At 35.8% G+C, this 22,777-nt stretch overlaps 1 protein-coding gene across 1 annotated transcript in view; it reads right to left on the bottom strand.

The window, feature by feature from the left end:
• Positions 1–22,777, bottom strand: part of MEIS1 (Meis homeobox 1) — a 108,712-nt gene that overhangs the window by 84,318 nt on the left and 1,617 nt on the right. The window contains exons 2-6 of the mRNA XM_072409572.1: positions 20,163–20,389; positions 18,332–18,473; positions 17,977–18,027; positions 17,286–17,336; positions 15,182–15,328 (exon numbers count right to left, since the gene is read on the bottom strand). Of these exons, the coding sequence (XP_072265673.1) occupies positions 15,182–15,328; positions 17,286–17,336; positions 17,977–18,027; positions 18,332–18,473; positions 20,163–20,389 (618 nt within the window). The remainder of the gene's footprint in view (positions 1–15,181; positions 15,329–17,285; positions 17,337–17,976; positions 18,028–18,331; positions 18,474–20,162; positions 20,390–22,777) is intronic.

Raw genomic sequence — 22,777 nt, 5'->3', positions numbered from 1 at the left:
GGGAAGTATACTAACTAACCCATAATCACTGACAATATTGTTACTTTACTTTTGAGCAACACTCTATTCTACATTCAAGATGGTGGGTAACATAGTTAAGAGACAATGAATTTCATGGTCAATAAACCTATTCACAGGCTTACATTTATTTCATAACCCATATAGCATGACCTTATGTTATTACAAATTAACCATACATGATGAGAACATGATCACCATATAGGTCTCCGGTGCCTGAGGACCTTGAGTTCAGGTCCTTAGCCAATTCTCTCTTCTCCTCTGAATTGGTGTACCCATATGCATGATTGTCTAGTACATTTCCACTGAAATTTACAGCGGCCATCAGTGATAGAATAAGCTACTATAGTTTATACATTACTCTTGAGCAAATTAGTCTAAAATATTTCTTACTAACTACTCAACACTTTACACTTAAAATAAAAAAAACTACTGTTACAAATAACTCTTGTGATAGGGACCATTCCTAAGGTGACCTTCCACTGCATCTTTTATCTTTTGGTTACACCACAATAATGGCGGCATGATCAAAAGAAATTAAAGGCAAAATAGCTTTCTAGAAAGCTCAAACTGTTTCAGCAGGGAATTTAACCACAATGTTGACATATTAAGAGGTCCAAAAAAACAGGAGGTATCCTGTTTTCCAGGTAATCTACATAACTACATGTTTTGGGGATTTATTCATCAGTTGTAACAACATACAAATATGTACATAACTCAGTGGAGTATGGTGGTAAAATATTTATGCTGCAATGTGCAGTATTGTAAAGTGGCATATGACATGCATCCACACAAGAGAGATCTCCTGATGAGATGATTGATAAAATCTGTAGACCATAACACTATGTCCAATGTTTATGTAACTAAGGCAGCACAAGTAGGCAGCTTTCTGTGTCTTTTTTTAACTGCTATTGGATAGAACCATATACAGGAAAAGCCTTGGGAACCAAGATCTAGGCAGCTGTGTATTAATGGTCACACCATAAGGTGCAAACAAATGTATACTTTATATTCAAGGATTATAATGGGAATAAATCACGTATGCTCCATATTTGTACTCAACCTTATGGTAGAAAAACAAAATCTGTCATCATATTCCTCCATCGATTTTAAACTCCCAAATGCCACAGAATGTTGGAAGAAATAAGAATAGAACAGATTTTTTGTATTTAATAGCAGCACGTGGTTGCTGGAAAGATGTATCACTTTGTAGAGTCCAGTCGGAGAAATGTTTATTCTCTGCACTCTTTCACATTGTATAGAGCACCTCTCAGAAAAGATCCTAACAAAGGAAGTATTTAGTGCTACTTCTCTGTAAACAAAACAAATAAAAGCAATTGAAAAGATGAAAGTGTATGTTAAATAAAGACACATGATACGGATCCGCTTTCATAAAATCTACTTAACAATGATATCTACTCTCTTAGGTGCTAAACCAATAAATGTGTATGCAGCACTCCAGGTTCTTCCTCTGAGATTTCAGCCAAACCCTTAGTTAACACATATATAATAACTTGTGAATAGATGATTCTAAAGAAGTAAATATTTACCCTAGCTGGTGCTCACTTCAAATAATAAGTTTCAGGTGGAAATATATATATATATACACACTAATAATTTTACTAAATGAGAGCATGTGTAGGATGTAGTTACTACCAGCACCAATCCCCATAAACAACAAAATAACAACAAGGCTGTAGCACAACCACTGTCACTCTTAAATTACGTTCAAAATGATATCTTTCTCTTTAAATTTTATTTAGGATCTCATGATGAATTGTAGCCTTCTGTAGCAGTCATGCATACAGCACGTGCTTGCATTTCAGACATCCCTTGCACTATTCTCCCTAGCAATAACTAGAATAGGCTGCAAAACTTTATTGAGACCGGCAGCAGATGAAAGAACGAAAGCCCTCTTTAAATTGATATTTTTCTATGTGGTCCACAAAGTTTATACACAGAAGATCAATGATGAAACCTATAAGTTCCACTCAAAACTCTCACTGTCACATGGATATCTTTCCTGGCTGCTACGTTTTTTTAATAAACCTTTTTTTTAGCCCCTCTCTTCTTCCATAACTATACTGGAATGAACATTAAAGCTTAGCAGGCCTGAGCTTGTAAATATATGGATCACACAATGGCACTCAGATTTTTTTCTGCCTTGAAGTCTATAGTCTAGAAGGCAGCAATAAATTTAAAAGACATATGGCATGCTTGAAGGGAAACAATTATGATATTGGGTTCTTTTTTAAGTATTTTAAATTTTTATACTTATTATTATACATTTGCTATATATAAATATATATATATATATATATATACACATATATTTGCTATATTTATTTGCAAACATCCATATATATGGTTCATTTTGGGTCTGCTTGACCATACAATAAAGGGCAAGTCACTGCGGATAAGATATTTACTTTTTTGTGCTATTTCAGTTTCAGATAGAAGATAGGCTTTTTCCAAAAGGCTGTAAATAAAAATGTATATGTGAAAATAAAGGTACTATATTTGTTACTTTTATAAAATGCATAACTGTGAATAGCAACTATACAACTCTTGGCAGCTGCAATGACCAATCTAACACAGAGGTCCCATGGGTGAGGAAAAGATGGAGAACTGGGTAAAAATGTAAAAGAAGACCGATGGTCTTTCTGCCTACTTTGTATCCAAAAAGGGTTTCTCAGTTCCTGTGCAACAGTGTCTACATGATATAAAGGTTTTGGCAAACTCCTTCTCATCCAAGATTTTGAAGCATAAACAGTAAGGAAGCAATCAACTGTAAAATTTATAAACAATTTTCACAGCTTGACCGATCAGCAAATCACAGCAACAGTGTATTATTCAGACTATCAAGCAGCTAGCTGGATGTTTTGAAAAATATATTAAATTCAGTTTAAAGAATTTCCTTTAAGATGAATTAGTCTAGTGGGATTGGATATTTGCAGTAATCAGTGTTTGCTTGCTATGCATGAGGGGCCCTTAGCCTTTTTTGACATATGCCTCTCAGTACCATTGCAGTTTAAAGCACCAATAAAGTACAGTAACAAGAGAATGATAACGTACCATTCTAGTTACCATATCTAAGCAAGTCGGATAATAGCATAAATATTTTTAGTGCTGTCTCCAGTTGTTCTGTAGTTTGTAGGATGAAAGGATCCATTGTAGAAGGGGTCTGAGGGAGATATGAATTATGATGACTGAAAACAATAAAACAGCAACTTTCTTCCTTCGGCCCTGTTTTGAATTTTGATTTTTGTACTAACCCATGCAATCAATCAAATTACAGGCATCTGCAGTGTTTTAATGTGTGTCTGTAAAAAAGAATATATATCTAAGACTTACTTCTATCCAGTCTAGCACACATATTTATTGTGAGCTCATATATATAAACAGGTTTTAAATCACTGTTAGATCATTTTGCCTGTCCTAGAGATACAATAGGACGCTAATGGAAATCTCTCACTCTGAAATGCTTATTTGCCCCCTGAAAAAGTTCTGGAAGTTTTGCCTGAAATCATAAACTGTTCAATAGCACCATTGGCAATGATAATCCATTTGGACTGGTTTTTCTTCAAACCCTTACATTTCTTTAAAACTGGATGTCTGACATAAAATATACATCTGAACAGCTAAAAAAACTCTAATTGAACTTGAATTATTATAAAAATAAATTGAGCAACATATTTTGATAGCCATACTCTGCTCAGGCTGAGAAAGTAATATGACCGGAGGAAACAGTTACATATCCATTCTTTTTTACGGAGAAATAAAAAAAAACCTTCGCCATACAAGATCTAAACAATGCATAGACTAGGAACACTTTTCCATCAATGCAATATAATAATGAAGGTCAGAGAAGGTGTCTGAGCATCCTTCATCCTCAGTGAGATATCTTCCTGTCTGTGGCCAGCTGTAGTATCTCACCAACTGATGGGCATTACAGATGAGAACATATGGCACTTTGCTAACCGTCCAGCTGTATCATAAAAAAGGTTTGCATTTGTTCCGAACAACAGAATTCCATCATGACTATGTGAATGAAGGGGAAGACAGGAAGAAAGAACTATTAAAGTTCTATTCCTAAATTATGATTAGTGCGTTGGACAAACAAACACTGAGCCTATGTTATCAACATGCCTTTCATGAGAACTGTCTGTATTGTATTACAGTGACCAAAATGATTCAAGTCTGCATTGGGAATTGACAGCTGGATAATGAACATCATCACTAAGTAAATAAGTAATAATTCCAGTAACATGAGAGGATTGTTAGCTATTATGAAAAACATAGATAGAACTGTACACAATCAGGAGTATCTGTCAAAAAATCCTTCAGTTCAGTTTTCAGTTCCCCTGGCTGCGGAAAGCTAAGTGATGGGGGCTAATAGTGGGATAGAATCACTTTTTTGGGGGGTTTGTAAGTGGAGGTGTTCAGATGTACATCACTAGTTCATGTGAACATTCAGAAGCTAGTATCACAAAGACACCATTACCAGGCAATTGACTTATATAATAAAGGACAGGTAATCATGGTGGCATGATCTAACCACCTAAAATATTTTACAGTAATGCTTTCTGGCATTGCCTAAATCTATGATGAACGAGATCTGGTGATATGGTGATCTGTCCTGTCTGTGACCACCTATATTACCAGTATAAACAACAGATTAGGTATATTGCTGCAAATCCTCTGAATTAATAATTCTTACTGCTGAGAGATGATTACATTTTAGAAGTTTATGTAGGCAAGGGTTAGGTGTTAGGTAAATGCTTTATAGGGGGTACTATTCTTCCACCAGTACTCCACGCCCTAGGAATTACTAAACAATTACATTTTCCAAAGATCTCTACACCTAAATTACATATTTATTCAAGTCACGCTGTGAATCCTCCAACATCCTGGAAACTTAAACTCTAAAGAAAAAAAAGAGATAAAAATAAACTTTCCCAAATTTTCCTTGCTCAAATCTTGCAAATATATTTACTATATACACAGCATCGGCACATTGCAAGTTTACACGAAAGTCACTATTGTTGGGCAATAGTTGAGGAAAGGTTAACACCCATATTATTTCTTATGGGTGCACTGGAAAAAAACGTGTCCAATGTCTACAATATGGAGTGTTAACTACACCTATTTACATTCAGAAATTATGTAACGAAATAGGAGTTTATATTCATGCGCACTATGGTGGGGAACATATCAGAATGTAGTTACACATCATTAAGATATTTCTTTGCTTTAACAAAACAACAAAAAAATGAAGAAATGAAAAAAAAATGCAATGCATTAATTTGCTTTCTATATACCAACAAATTTGTGTAACCTATAAAAACATTTTTCTTTATATTCATAGGGTAACACACACTTCTTTCTACAGGTTGTGTAACATTCGCAGTTTTCATGCCACTGATCATTCACTGAGCACAAGAAAAACACTGATGTTACTGCCCTGAAGAGCTACAGGAGTAGCTTAGTGGTAATGTCACTGCCTCTGAAATGCTGACCCCCAATTCATACCCCAAGGTCAAATAACTGTGACCCAGTCTCATCTTTCCTGTTGTAAAGGCTCCATGTACGGCTCCACTAGCAGGTTTAGCAACAATTATCTGTTCCTTTTAGAATTTGCTATAATTATGGTTCCAAGCAACTAAAACAAACATGTTTACTTCAAAACCCCATCAAGATTGTGGAGATTTTACATTTTTAATTTATCCCATACTAGCTTTTAAAATGCTCATAGCAAACATCAATGTAGTGGCTTGAAGAACCTTTATAATTTACATCTGATATATTGTACCAGTTACACAAACAGAATGAGCAATTTAAATGTACAGCTTACATTGCTTATAATGAAAAACTTATAAAAGCTCATTCACTCCTCAGCACATAGCAAGGAGGTTCAATCACTTTTTTTAAAAGACATGTGACATACATAACCCCAGGTTTACAGGATTCTGGAACATCTACGCCACCAACCCAGCTGATTTTACTCTTCTTTTATTATAGTAGCCCATGTACTAACCAAATATTGAATTTGACACTCAAATCTCTGACCTATCTAATATATATAGTGACAAATACACGATGGAAAATCAAGTTGTATACTTTAAGCCAAAGGGTAGTTTCTCACAAAAAGGCAGTGGAAATGGAACGGAAAATCTATGAAAATAAGCTAGAAAAAAAGTCTTTGTTTTATTCCACTTACATGCCTTTTAAAAAACACATATGTGAGAAATACACAAGAACCTGTAACCCATGGTAAAGACCTTGGGAAAAAATAAAAACTAATTCTTACTTTCAGTTCTTAAAACTACGAGCTGATGATGTCTCTCTATGGTAATACAGTTTCAGTACTGTCATTTACAGCTTTTAGAGTCAAGGAAAGCTGCTAGGAAATATTTATAAATACACGTTATACATTACTGAAATCTATTATCAGTCTTCTGTCATCCGTTTCCCTGACACTCCTGTCAAATATTAGTCATTTTTATGAAAATCCTCATAGCACAATCATTTTGAACATTTGCCTGCTAGCTCCTATAAGGATTTGGCGGGCTGCCTATTTTATTTTTATTTTTCAGAAATGCTTCTGCATTTAGACTTGGTATAGGTTTGGTAATTATATGATGATTTGCGCAGACCTCGTGAATATTCACATTTGTCAAACGAGTTCCCTTTTCATATTTAGGCTAACATAAATATTAAACGGTAAAATTGATTATTCTCCAGTTAGGAAATCATTTACTAAAAGCTGTTTGAATTTGTATTAACAAGTCTAATTCTTAGAGGTGCAAATTGCTAAGCAATGTAAAAACCAACCTCCTTTATTAAAGAGAACCTGTCACTCTGGAGGAAGCCAAATGGAATAATTAGCGGCGGCGTCCAGGCACAGAAAAGTGTCACAGGTTTCCTACTCTACTGATTCACAACTGGTGAATACTTAGCCATGGCCGTACGGCTTTCAAGACTAAAAGCAATCCCTGAAATAATTTATTCTGTTGAGTAACACTGAACAGATACACGTGACAGATTCACTTTAAATGACCTCTTTGTTTTTACAAACCACCACTATCAAGCCATCACTAATGTATTAGGAATTAATATTTTTATTTAAGACTATGCAAACTAAAAATAATGTTATGGTATAAGAATGGCAGAGCTTAGGTTTAGAAAACTTGGTACTTTCTAAAAGTTTATTTTGGAGTTTGATGTATTTGCTGTAACACCTGTATATACATAGCATTTCTCATCATCTATCTTTTACTGTCATCTATAAACTATAACTAACTTAACTGTTCTATCACTGCGGAGATCAGTCTTCAGCACAAATAAAAAGCAGCAAATACTATTCAATGCATCTAATATAAGTAAAGCAGATTCCAATAGAAGTTTACAAAGTAAAATACAAAATATTTAATACAGCCTGCACTATTTTGTAGACAAAACAATGACTGCATCCAAGTATTGCACTGAAAAAATACTAAATAAAGAGACTTGTCACTGGACTTTCTAATATAATGACATTTATGCAGTTAGGCTTTTTAAAGGGATTCTATGTTACTTTTACACAGTTTTGAGTACATTGAAGGGGCTAAAAAACAAGAGCATATTAAGACACAAAGGGGATTTATTGTTATCTAGGTAAAAATATATCTGAATACATAGACAGCAAAACATGGATGCCACAAATGCAAAAATGTATGGTAATTTTAAACTCTTACATTTTTTAGAATTTTGTTTTTTTTTAATTTTTTTTTAAATTCAACTAAAAAGACAGCAGTTGCATGTGTATAACCATATAATAACATAAACCCCCATACTTGAAAACAAGCTAGAGATAAAACTAATCACTTCCACAATTGTTTTACATAGATTGCAGACAAACCAACACTCTGCTACCTATCGCTGCCCCAGTTTTCCAGTTATTGATGTGATCTTTATTATCTGAAATGTGCAAAGTGTTTTGCTCATCTGTAACCCATGAAAAAGACAAATTAACTCCTCTCTAGCCAGAGGGCTAAAGAAACTTGATCTGTTCTGAAATTTGCACAGAGACATATGAAACAGCTTGAAAGTAGAAAAACTGATCAAACTGCCCTTTAAGTGAGGGATCAATGGTTTTATTTTTAATGATCACATAATGATCAGGATAACAGAGTAAAAGTGCGAAGGTGTAAACAAACTTTATGCTTTGAACCTCATTGTGTGGGCCTGAGCTGTAAATGATATATTGAATATTTGACATACGGGCTACCAAAAAAAAAAAAGTCCATGACGCATGCAATCTTGCTGTTCCTGGTCTGCGTCTATTCTGTGCCACAGAAACTAAAGCAACGGGGTCAATCAGCAAAAAAAAAATAATTAAACAAATTGGAAAAACTGTGAAGCAAGTGATAATGGAGACAAAAATATTTTGCTTTACTCTGATGTCTAATGCTTTACAAATCTAATGTGTACTACAAACAATTACAGAGAATCTAACGCCAACAAAAAAAAATCCAAGAACAAGCAGCAATTTACTAACTGGAAAAAGCTATATTTTTTTCCTGGAGTCTTTTTGTTATCTGCTTTATAGTTAGCGTGTAATAGGAAATTCACTATAGACACAGCCATGGTAAATAATTTTTCACAGTGACCAGATACAAAGCTCTGCTCAAAGCTTCTACTCCACGAACTTCCCTCACAGCTATCTACAAAAGTGTGTAAAGTTTAGAAAACTGCTGATTCGGCAATACCAACACATATTTCATTTTCAAAAGCCATTTTTTGTATAGTGTCTTATTTGTTATACAACATTCTGATCTTCCTTCTTCTGTGCCATAAATGAAGGAAAGATTACTAGTAACTGACACATATCATAAGGAACTAACAATTATCTAAGGTTAACAAATTCATGTATGAATAATTACAAAACTTATAATGCTACGATCAATAAAAGCTATGATGAAGTAAATGAAGCAAACCCAGGAAAGATGATATACAGTTCTGAGTACAATAAAACACATAAAGCTAAAGAAAGATGCCAGCAATGTGTTGTAATTCTGATTCCTTAATGTTTCTAGTACAGGGCTACAATCCAGCAAAGTCTGGACTTCTTTGGAGCAGACAGCTGGTTGTCAAGGCGGACATCTATAAAGATTCATTACCATAAATGAGTAGTTCCTATGGAAGATAGGAGTCACCGCGCACAAACAAGCAATGGGCAAATAACGCAAGAAGATATATATATAGGGGAGTTCATCTTTCAGTTTTGATTTTCCAATTTTTATTTAAAGCTTACTGTGCCATAGAAATAACAACATTCTCTAGCGAACTTAAACTGAAAATGAAAGCTTGATTGACAATAACATTGAGCTGCTTTTATTTCAAAGCTTTATGCTTTAACTGTGACCATCATGTTGCTAAACACTTGCTACATATTTTAATTACTAACAGACCATTCCAAAAGATTGCACAACTCAAAGGCCACTATCACAAAAAAGGGAATCTGCCAGGACAGAAATATGGATCTGCCATTGATGACTTTTTTTGTGAAGGTACTTGGTGAGTCATTGACCTGGAACAGGCATGTGCACACCATGTGTAGGACACGTGATATTAACATGCTCGTTGTGGGTCACTGAATTACAAAGTAATAAAGGGGGAATCAGCTCACAGATCTGGAACTTGTACCTCCAAAATTAAGATGCTGATGGCAGCTTCCAAAACTTTTATTCAAACAGCTACCCTTATCAAAAACATTTAGGTATGCTCGGCAGCCATTTTTGTCTAAGTCAACATTTCACCATATCCCAAGAACCAGTAATTAGCTGCGTGCGCATCAATAGACAACAATCCTAATATTGTTGAGTTAGTAAACAAAATGGCCGTTTTCTTTTTGACAAGCAAATGTCTACTGTCCACTGGTTTGCCAAAAAGTATTTCAGAAATTTTAACAATCTTAGCAGCAACATGTTACAACATACTGTACAGAGCGAAACCTATGTGAGAAAATTGATGAAACTTAGTCCTAGAGCTCCTCCTGAGGTAAAGGATCTGAACTGTGAGGTCAGCTGCTGGACAGGAAACACAAGATTACTGCGATGAAGAACAGACCCTGGTGCTGGTAAAAGCTCTCTACCTCCTCGCCATGCTTTGCTACAAAACAAGTAAAACAAGCAGCTAGCCTCTCCAGATCACAAAACACCTGAAGGCTATCTGTGTTTTTCAGAAAACTTAGAACTGGATCAGCGACATTCACAAGAAAATGCTAGGTTTATTTTTTTTCCTCTTAGGTCTACAGCAAAGGTTTTCATGGGTAGGGCTAGTGAGGTGGCTGTTTAGTTTCTATTAAATTCAAAGTGTCCCTGTTTCTGTATTATATACTTTTCTAGTAAATGTATGATCAACAAATGATACATTTTCTCATTTCCCAGACTACAAAAATCTAAAATTCTTTATCATCCTTGCAGGACTGTGCAATTAAAATAAAATATATTAATATATGGTGTTGTATACAGCACTGCGTAATATGTTGGTGTTATAAAAAATTCAGTTTATTAATGAATATAATAATAATAATAATAATAATAATAATGTATAGCACTGATCATGGCCATGAGCTGACATGTATACAATATTATTATTATTATTATTAATATTAAACAGGATTTATATAGCTCCAACATATTACTTAGCACTGTACATTAAATAGGGTTTGCAAATGACAGACAGTGACACAGAAGGAGGGACCCTGTCCCAAAGAGCTTACAATCTAGGAGGTGGGGGAAGTAACACACAATAGGAGGGGAGATATGGAGTAGTAAGAAGTAGTGACGGTTTCAAAAGACAGAAGCGTACGGGCAGGCAAGTTTGAAAAAATACGTTTTGAGGGCTCTTTTAAATGAGCAGAAAGTAGGAGCAAGCCGAATAGGATGAGGAAGACCATTCCAGAGACTTGCATGGATCAGCTCATGAGAAACAATAAAGGCTTAGATTTGATTCTTTCTGATTGCTCTTTACTAAATTTGAAATCTTCTTGCTGCCTTATTAAACAAAACTTTCTTCTTCAGATGGTGGTACAAAGAGTAAAAAGTAATTATAAAAGTACAGTAAACCTTACAACCAATCGGTTTCTATTCAGTTTAAAAATTCCTTCTGATTGGTTACTGTGGCCAAATGTACTTTGTATGTGGCTTTTACTTTTTTCCATGATAACTTATCATAATAAATACTCTTCAACCACCATAATAATAACACCATAATGCAAACATTCAGCAGGGGCTTTGTTATCAATGTAACAATTTATTTCAAGCTACATTGTTACAATCTGTGATGTATTAGATGACAGGGATGTGTATAGAAGCATTATGCTGGCTTACTCTTGTCCTAGCTTTATAGTAAGGAATTGAAGGCATGCAAGGAATATATATCCTGCCATGTTGATTATCCAAAGCCATGAGGATAAAGAGTGCAACTAAGTAACCTATGTACTTTTATAATTGCCTTGTTTAATGCCAAATATTCTTAGGCCCTAAAAAAAATGTTGAATATCCCAAACTCTTCCCAGTACACATTTTCTGAATCAGTTGAATTTGCTAATTGATCTTTAAAATATGTTATGCTCATGGCTTGGTGGGTCGCTTTTTCAAGAAAATAACGATTTCTTGGGAAAATAGGGTATAAATCTTCATTTTGGAGGCAATTAAAGCGCTGATTTCATTTGTGCCCCAGAGCTATTCTTGTAATTTGCTCAAATAGCTTTATGTGCCCGGCACTCCAGAGCTTTAAGAAACTCAATTTCTAGCTCGACTTGTTGGATTGCAATTTTGAACTCAGCAGCGGCGGCGGCCTGTGTGTTTTCACTATGAGTTCCCTAGGATACAAAGCTGTGTATGTGAGTGTGTGACGTGAACAAGGCCTGATCAGTGCTACGCATCACCTCTCTACATATGCTGGGGACAGAGACGTGGACTTATCCCAGGAACAACAATTAAAAACATACGTCTCATTAATATCGATCCATATTTTATTTATAGATTGCAGCGGACGTGCAAGAGAAGCACTTGCTACGCTTTGTAATTTAAAAAAGGTTTCTTAAAAGTTTTAAAAGTATTTTCATAGCATGGCCATGAATCTGTATCATGATAAAATAACCTTGTGATCTATAAAAAGCATCTGATCACATCACAAATCAAAGTACATAGATACCGGTTAACCCTAGAAGACCAAGGCCAGGCTAGAGCACGGCGACTTCACGTTACTGCAGCACAATTTACCTAAAAGGGATGATGGAGACGTGTGAACCTTTGTGTGTCTGGCTGTGCATTGTGTAACCAACATGGAATTCCCAGGAGCCCCTCTGATTACACCCTAAATGCTATCTGCAAAGACATTAATCATGCCTATTTATAAACTATGACTGACAACAGGGCACCACATTTTCTACAACCAAACCAGCATCAACCCTGAGCCAAATCTGCAATATGATCCAATGTAACAAGTGATAAATACAACTTTATATGTTTTATATAAAAATAATTCCACCAAATATTCAATCTTTGAGGAAATTACAAAAAGATACAAATTTAACTCTTACAAAGCACGTAAGTAAAAAGAACAATAACCTATTACTTCTTTATAACTTTCTGTCTATTTAATCATTGCATTGCTTGGAATCAACAAACTTCACACAACCCATATCAAAGATATAAAAAGCTGGACAGAACTTCGCCCAACTTAATTCTCCTCCAATAAAGGTAACATCATCATTACAAATGCAATTATCACAATGTAATAATTCACCAAATAAACTCATATATCTGCAATATGTAGCAAACATTTGTTTCCAAGCGTTATCACATTTTATATTATCACAGCCAATGGTAAATAGGAAAGCATGGAGTATCTATTATATTGGGAAAAGACATTGAAAAGAAATGTGATCTTTGCCTAGAACACAGGAAAACACAACACAAGATAACAACTGATTTACTAAAACAAGTTCATTGATAACCTTCACTTCATTTCTCCAATCATGATGATATTGAAATCATATAAATCAAAGTTTAAAATTGTATCCATCAAAAGTAAATATTTCCACGTCTTTCTTTCTTAACCCCACATTCCCCATCACCGTCATCTCCTCCGTCATTCTGTTTGGAGGCCCCACAACACAATTCTCTGGTTCACTCACCAGACCGACAAACTTTGTGTTTATTAAAAAACAACCAAGTTTGTGGGAAATTCCTAATTCTTTTAAATATCCCACTAACCTGATTGTTTTTTTTAGGAATCAACACATTCATCCAAAGAAAGTTGTTATAACACAAGAAACACTTATTGCAATGTGAAGAGTCATCCTTAAATATTTCCCCAGATTTGCTTTAGATTTAAAGTTTTTATCATTTTACTGTAACCTGATTGGTTGGTTTTAGCTGTCTAAATCAGTTTTTCTTTACTTAGACCCCCCCAATCACCAGCCCCTGTAACCAATCAATGCCATATAATATAAAATGTCAGCGTAGATGTATAAAATATTCTATGTATAGCAGGAAGATTTCCAAGTAATGGAGAGTTGTTGTTGCTCTCTGTGTTCCCATTGGGGAGAGGTGAACATTGTGACCAACACACAAACTGAAATCTGCAACTTTACTGTTGTCACCCGAGAAAGAGATGAGGGGAAAATGGTGAAAATGGGAATTTTAGAAAGTTTTTGTTTTATGTTTGGTTGTCTTTGTTTCACATAATGAATATTTATGTGAATTATTAATTGCAAACTGCAGAACTAAGGTTCTAGGATATCTAAAACCTAACACATTTATTAAACAGGGAATCTGACATTCCCTCAATTATTCACTGTTGGGAATGAATTACTGCTATTGACCTGGAACATGGTCACTATCATAGACCTGGAAGATTCCCACGAAGGAATGTCAGATTCCCTGTTTTGAGTCTGTAATATATTGCACAGTATTACAGAATTTATGTGATGATCTTTCTGGATTTCTGTGTGCTGAGATCTCTGACATTGAGATTATTTACTAAATGAATTCACGCTGTTTAATTACCAAAGTTAATGATTACTCTGCAAAATAATTTTCATATAACTTGGTAAATGTGAACATTCACTTTGCAGTACCCAATCATGTGAAGTTGCCTGATTTACCATGAAGTGAAAATCCTGTTGCATGCCTCATAATACCTTTGTAAATACACAACCTATATAACTTTGGATAAATAACCCCAATGCTATTTTCTGTGAGGTACACAGCACCTACTCCCTGTATAAAGTGTCTGTAATCCAAAACAGCTCTGGGTGACAACCCTGTCTCTTCATAATGTGATGTGTTGTCACACTCTCAGGCTGCATACTGCTGTGTGTATTTAGGTTTGGCTATACCTGAACCCTAATTAGGAGCCATAAACACCCGAGGAGCAGGTTGGTTCGGTGTGAATTTATACCTCAGGCTTTCATGTCTGAACTCCCTCACAGGGCCAGCGTCCCGCCATTTAGGCCTCAGGTGGTCACGTGGTACAGGAGCCCACGCGCGCCTGTCCCTATAGAAACAAGCAGGACCCCATCGGCCCTACTGGAGTTCTCTTAGAGGCTGTCCGTGCCGCTCCTGTCCCCCCTCTCTCTGCTGTGTAGGGAGGGAAGGGGAATGGGCGCGCTTTCTGAGAAGCCGCCTGTGCACAAAGCAATGTGCAGTCAGCTCTGAATGCGCCCGGCCAAGGGAAACTGACAAGGCGGCCTAATGAAGCGTACACACAGCACAGAAAATAGCCCAGCTCCTTCTTGCAGCCCAGCTCCTTCTTACCCAGCGGACCACCAAGACTGGAAGGCCGCTTACTGTTCTGTACACCCAGGAGCCGCCATATCATTGGCAGCCGTGCCAGGCTAAGCTTTAATTAATGGGGGCAAACTGCACATCAGGCAAACTCAACAGACACCTGAAAAAGCCGCACAGGGGCTTCGTAAAACCCGTCTCCCGGCCGGTTCGAATCCCTGAGCCGGCCTCAATAAAATCATCCTGGGAGTATAACTCTGATAATCATTACATTTTAAATATGGCTAAATTAACTCACCACGTGCTCATAACAAATACAAAATAATTTAAAAAAAATACATCAAATGATAAAAAATGAAATAAAATAGAGATCAGCTTACCTGGTCTGTGAGAGTGGCCGATCTGGTCATGTCTTCGCTGTCGGACTTTGATCCACCTTCCCTTTCCTCTATCACCAGGTCTATGGGCATTTTCCCTTTCAAACAGCTAATATACCGATGGCAGAAATTGTCGCATAGTTCGTGTACCTGTCCCAGCCGTCACCGATTGCAAAGAGAGAAAAAAACAGAAAAAAGGTCACAAAATAAATAAATAAGAGAGATGACACCATAATCAGCTGCAGATTAATACAGCCGACAAGAGCGGTCGGGAGGTGTCGGCGGTGCACACAGGGGAATAGAAGACACACTGCGATCATCCTCCCGAGACCCCCAATAATTCCCCCCTTTATTCTCTTCTTCTGCTAAAATAGAGATATCCTGGAAAATTGACACTGACAAGATGATTCACAAGCTACAACAAATTCAACACCCGTGTTAAATTCATCTGCTCCCGGGGCTGTGACCACGAGAGAGCTGACCTGCATGGGTGACATTTAAAGTAAACTATTTAATTTCATCTAGTTATATCATCAGTGGGGGCTTGGAGGGGCAGCTCAAGGCAAATGGAGAGGGGTGGGGGTATATAAAAAGAAATACTTGGCTGGGATGACAGTGATGGGCTCTTTAGGAATGAACTCTCAAAATTATACTATAAGGAATCCTAAATAAATTGTCAGCCTTGATGTGTCCTAAAGCTGAAGAACTATACTGCTAGAGTTCTATCTATCTATCTATCTATCTATCTATCTATCTATCTATCTATCTATCTATCTATTACCGTTTAAGGCTTAAAGAAGTAATAACTGTTCAAAGAAGCCATCACTACACTACAAAAATTATATATATATATATTAAAAGCCTTGCCAAACATTTAGCTATGCTGGCACTGGGTTCAAAAAATTAACCCTCCACATTACACTGTATTAATAATTCTCAACCTTATTATGTCCCGTAAAATGAAGCCCCTGAATTATACTACAAAGATAAAAGATACAATTAATCTATAACTCTATATATATATTTAAATATACACACATTTACATGTGTGTGTGTAGTACTATGCAAGGCTTAAAGAGGTCATCACTGTTATAAGAAACCATAATTATACTACAAGGATGAGATATGTTAAATATAAATAAATATAAATGTATATTTAAATATAAATGTATATATATATATATATATATATGCACATACACATAGATAGATTGATAGATAGATAGATAGATAGATAGATAGATAGATAGATAGATAGATATGGTGATATATATCTTATCTTTGGGATTCCTATATATATATCACGTTGTGGAATTCCTAGCTATTAAAACAGTGATGGTCCCTCTAAAGTCATAAAATGATACTATAAGAATGCAGTCTAAATATATAATAAAAGCACAATAAAGAAGCAAAGCAGCCATGGTCTCTTTAAGCCTTACAATGACACTACAAGGATGCATCCTAAACCTTACAGCAGACTTAAACAAGAGAAAAAACAGGCTTTAGAAAAAAGAAGAAAAATAAAGCACAAGAGCTTTACAGTGCTTTAATATTTAAACCCTAACAGAAACTGAATAAATAAAATGAAGAAGGAAAAAAAGTCTCCAAGCCTCGCATGCAACTTTTATGGCTAGCATCAAAACTGCAATAGCCTTTATTGCTGAAATGCAAAGCAGCTAGTAAAATCACATTATCATCCTTCTCCCTTCAGCATTCAGGAATAGTCCCAGAGTGGAGGAGCTGATAAAACCAGCTTTGCTTTGTCTCCTCCTCAATCTCATCCTTCCACTTTTAAAGCTTTATTTTATTTATTTTTTATGTCTCTAAAAACACAGCAATCGCTGCTGAAATGCTGGGATCCCTTTAAAATGCTGGAAATGAGTGGAGAGAGCGCAGGCTGCGCCAAGGGGAATGTATGGAAGGGACACCAGGCCTGGGCTGTTTGTGATCCCTGTTTTTTTTAGTAGCTGAGATCGCAATTAAACCGAGAAGAGCAATGGATTCCGTGATTGGCCTTGACACTAATTACACAGAACCAGAAATAAAGACATTTATGCAAATTCACGATTACTGGAGCTTGTTACTCCATCTCTGCAGCTTGCATTACCTTTTCTAACTCCAGCAGATGAAACCTTAATACTTGGATAGCTTGGATCATCTGAAAAAAATAAAAAATAAAATACAAATAAAAAAGGCACAAATACTATTACCACTAACACAAAAAAAACTTTTCAGCCCAACTTTTCCTAATAGATATTTTTGCCTCCTGATGTAAAAGAAGCAGCACACAAGCCGGGCTCTTTCATTGTCAAGTGAGTTCAAATATAAATCCAGTGCAGCAAATGGTGTTGGATTTCTGGCTATCTTTTCCACTGAAATCCCCAAATAGTGGGGGGCTTTTGATGTGTTTTCAATCTGTTTGTCTACAAGTCTTGGGTTTTTGAGTGATGGTGGAACACACACACACACAAACACACACAATTTTATATATACATATATTGACAAGTCTTGGGGGGGGGGGGGGTGATAGCAAAGAGAGAGAGAGGAACACTAAAGGATTTGACAACCCTAAATAAACCAAGAAGCTGATTACTGCAGTCACTTAGTGGGTGTCATAAAAAAGGCCATCTCATTTACTAAGCAGCGCTCAGCTCTCTTCTGATCGCTGTGTAATTTACTTAGACCAAATTGTTACACTGTATTACTTGTAATTAAGAGCTCTCTGCCAACTAAACAAGCAAATAACAGGACAGAATAAAAGGGGAGGGGGTAAAAAAAGGGGGTTTATATTTTCTTACCAAATTGTCCAATTCCGGGTTGGAGGAAAACAGGGGTTTTTCTGCACGAATCTAAAGCCACATAAATAAAAATCAGTTTGAGTTTTACTGAATTAAAGAACAGCAGATATAGCAAACTGGTGTGTGAGATGTATAGATTGATACAAGTGTGACTACATCTATAGGACATTCCTAATAATCCCAGATCATGGACAAAAGTGTTACTTAATAACTATGTATAGGGATCAATAGGGATCAATAAGCATCCCGAGTTGTGTCGGGTCAGGACAAAGTTTATGTGTCATCTTTATTATTATTATTATTATTATGGTGTGTGTGCTTTTGCTGGTGGTGTTGCTTGCATTGTTTGGCTGACCTGTTTGGCGAACACTGCAATGTCTTCATTGAAAGACTCAGAGGAGCACACATCACCGCCTGCTACTCCGGGTTCTCGGGGGGTACAAGTAGCTAGTTCACATTTTTCAAAAATCAGTGCTAACAGAGGGAATAGGGGGTGTCTGCAAGAGAAGCACAGCAATCAACAACATAATAATCATAAAAAAAAAATAAAAACAGAAAAGAAGGGACTAGACGTGTATATATAAAAAAAAGCTAAAGGCTGTCAATGAAAAAAAGCCACATGATCAAGAGGACAGATGCCCCCTGCCCCTCCCAGCTCAATGCTGCTCTCACCAGGGCAAAACACCAGAGGCCCTGGGCAAAGACAATCAGCACACACAAGACACAGACCAGCCTAGCACTCCATTGCAATTAGCCTTCGCTCTCTTTCACTATTCAAGACATAAATAAACCATAATAGAAAAAGACCTGGAGATCTCAGGCTTAAATGCACGGCTGGGTGTTCTAAATGATAGAATAAAGCTGCTAAAAAAGTAAAAATATTATATTCATCCATCTATCTTTAGATATTTATAGCTTTTCTAATTTTTTGTTATTTTTTTATTATTCTTTAGAATTTTTTTATTGTTTTATTTTTAGTATTTGTATATTTGTATTACTTTTTTCCATTTTTTTACTCTTCCAATATTCAGTTGCTACACAATCAGTTAATAAATCTTTACATAAAGGGCAGACGTGAATTTGGATTGGAATATTATTTAAAAAAAAAGTTAAACTACTGAATTTTATGTCACCTCATTTAGCAAACTCCATAATGCCTTTTTTTCTCTATGAAAACGGACTAAGTCTTTTAATATTTTAATGCGGCTAAATCAGGTACTCAGAGAAGGAGGACAGGGAATTCCATTAACCTTCTAACTCAATTAAAAGTGTTTAAAGTAATTTATTCCATTTCCTGCGTAAACTGCAGGCTGCCTCCATGGATCTGAGTATGAGATGAGATAGTATGGGCGAGAATTAAAGAGGGGACTGAGATGGGTTAGGAGACTGCAACTATGCGTTTAAATAAACTCCATGGCTACAAAAGATTAGGAGTCGTAAGCGACAAATTAGGGAGATTACATGTGTTTTCACATTAACCAGAGCGTGTTGTTTTAATTTATTTAAGCCCTTTCGAGGCATCTAAAGCAAAAAATAGAGCTACTCTAGCACAACAATGCCATGTCTATTCAAGAGACAAGAACGATTGAAAAAATACAAAAAAGAAAAAATGAAATCAGCAAAAGTCCTTGTCATAGGCAGGCATGCATGCAGAGTGTGCACATGGGGACCTACATTTATTTGTATCTATTTATATATTTGTATTATTTTTCTATATCTTTCTGTATTATTTACAAATAAAGCATTGTTTATTTTATAAATACATGATTTTTATTTTATATTGTACAAGTGTGTATATATATATATATATATACATGTAGTTATTTATATATATATATATAAATTTATTTATATATTAGAATATAATTTTGACACTATAGCCGATATAGCAAATGCTGACTAATAATTAAAGCCAATTATATTTTTATTTTAAGGTTGATTTTCTATCAAGATAAAATGAACACTAATAAAATCCAAAATTTCAAGGCGTCTAATATATGCATGCAATGAATTTCTCTCTTTTTCCCACTTCCATTAAACTGATCTGAGAGTGCCCTGGCATCAGAGGGGTGGCAGTGAGCTGTAGAGGGGCAGTACAGCCCTGATTTTCTGAACTTTTTTACAGACACAGTAAAGTGGAGGTGCAGATCAGCCTGCTTGTACAATGTGATGCCAGCTGTACCTACCCATAAATGGCATCTTTATCTCTCTTCAGAGCGTCATTGACTGAAGAGCCCATGCTGGGGGGCATAGCGTTGGCATGGGCCGTGTGCGGGTATTGGTGGGAGTGCAGAGGTGGCCCGTGGTTCAGATGGTGAACGGGCTGCATGGATCTAGCAGCATGGGGATCCCCATACATGGTACTGGGTATCCCTACTCCATCCATCCCACCGTAATGGGGCAAGTCGTCGTACTGTATGATAGACAGAAAAAACACGATCAGCAAGCCAGGAGACAACACAGGAGCAAGGCAGGGCAAAATGGTCAGGCCTCCAGCTGACTTCACCCCCTCCAAGGAGCAGCTTCCATAATGCTGGCACTGGGGATCTTTTCACTTTTCTCTTGGAGGATTAGCATTTTATTTCATCACATATTCCCCCCCTGAAGACTGTTCACAGAGAAGAAAAAAAATCACAACAAATGACACTTATCTGAGAGGTAACAGTTGGCAAACCATGCTGAAAACCAAGCTTAGAAGGGGCTTGTTTAATTCAACACCCTTATGTCAAAATGTTCACATTAGGCCAATTGTGCCAAGTGTAGGGGTAAAGTGACCAGGATGTGTGAGCATGGAAATCCACTGCAAAAAGTGCAAACAGAGCATTGTAGGCATGTGTACCCCATGGAAAAACACCTCAAATTATTTATATACATACATATATATGTGTATGTGTGTGTTTCTGTATGTGCACATGTAGCAAAAAACTAAACTAACAACTAAGAAGAAAACTTAGCAAAATGTGATGAAAAATACAAAAGTATTCAAAAGCATATATACCCGATGGGGATACTAGGTTTTGTATACATTGCCTTACACAATAATACATGAATGTATATTATACATGTTTGTGAATGAATATATACATGTGTATATATATATATATATATATATATATATATATATATACATTCTATCAATATATCTCTCTCTCTTTATATATATCTATATATATAAATATATAAAACTAAAGTAAGAACTGAACTTAGCAAATATGATCAAATATACTCATGTGTATATAAAACCGAAAGGGTTACTATGAGTAGGTTTGCATAGATGATTGCCCTACACAACATTACATATAAATAATATAGTATATATAAATTTGTATATATTACAAACACATTTATATATATATAAATATATATAAACTAAAGTAGTACTAAACTAAGCAGATGTAATGAAAAATATTCACACCCAATAGGGATCGTTGGGGTAAGTTTGTGTACATTGTCCCATCCAATACTATTAATATATACCTCGAGTTGTGTGTATCTACATATATATAACTAAAGAAGGAACTAAACTAAACTTTAGAAATAGGATCAAAAACTCCCCATGTGCCTGTACAGCTTATATATATACTACGGGTATAATTGTGTATACACTGCACGCACCCCATACAATTTCACATAGAAATCTATATTTGTGTATTTTCTCTTGTCTGTGTGTTGTGTGTGCATAGAACTAAACTACCCAAACTGCAAAACTTAGCAAATGTGATAAAAAAAGTTTTAGAGTATTTATTGTTTGTATTATCCAATACAATGTTACACATAGAAATTTATATTTATGTATACATATGTATGTATTTCTCTCCCTCCGTATAATATATATATATATATATATATATATATATATATATATGAAAGCATGATGTACTGATGGATACAACACATATATACAATATTTGGTGGCACATACAGAATTAAATATTAGAGAGAATGAATGATTGTACTTGTATGTGTGTGTTTGTGTAAATATATAAGTTCTTATTATATATATAAACTTTTCCACGTGTGCACATGACAACCCTAACTTTTGCTTGTCCATGCTAGCTCCATTCTCACTAAGCTCTGCCACTTTAAATCCATGAGATAAATAATTGTGATTCCAATTATAAGAAGCTGACACATCTTGTGTACACTCCACTTGTCATTATTTGTGATAATTCATATATACAGAAGGAGGGATTAGTAGTGACAAGCAGTGGGGAGAAATGAATGATCAGTGAGAATCTTAGTAAATAGTATGGAAGTGACACTTGCTTAGTGAAGTGTCACCGAGCACCCCACACTTCCTATCCTAAGTCTGGCTTCTAATGATCCGCTGCTGATAAATAATCATATAATAGTAATAAATGGCAGGAATGAAGGTGACTGGAGTGTACAGAAGTTTGGAATGACAGATCCGAGAGAATGATTAGATCTGCTGGATCCATACTAACAAGTCGGATTGTTTGCTGGTTTGATCGCTGTCAACACTTTTATCAATATACAGCTTAGTGTATGGGGGAGATCTGGAGCAAAGCAGCAATGAAAGGGTGTCTGCTAACTTGTCAAAGTTCATGATGTCTGGAAACTTTGTATCTGTGATGAGTGTGTATACAGTGTATCATTCTGATCCTGATACATATTTATAAAGAGAGGTGAGCTACTCTCCAAAGGAACCCAGGCAGAAAATAGGAGCTCACATGGGACCCTATGGTACATCTATGTGACTTATAGCAATATGTATATATCATGCATATGGATCTGTATAAATCACATGGATACATATCTGATCCTTGTGAATGTCTGCAGA

This window comes from Pyxicephalus adspersus, chromosome 4 (genome assembly GCF_032062135.1).
Source record: "Pyxicephalus adspersus chromosome 4, UCB_Pads_2.0, whole genome shotgun sequence".
NCBI lineage: Eukaryota > Metazoa > Chordata > Amphibia > Anura > Pyxicephalidae > Pyxicephalus > Pyxicephalus adspersus.
The sequence above is the reverse complement of the archived record's forward strand: the minus strand, read 5'-3'. Positions and strand labels throughout refer to the sequence as shown.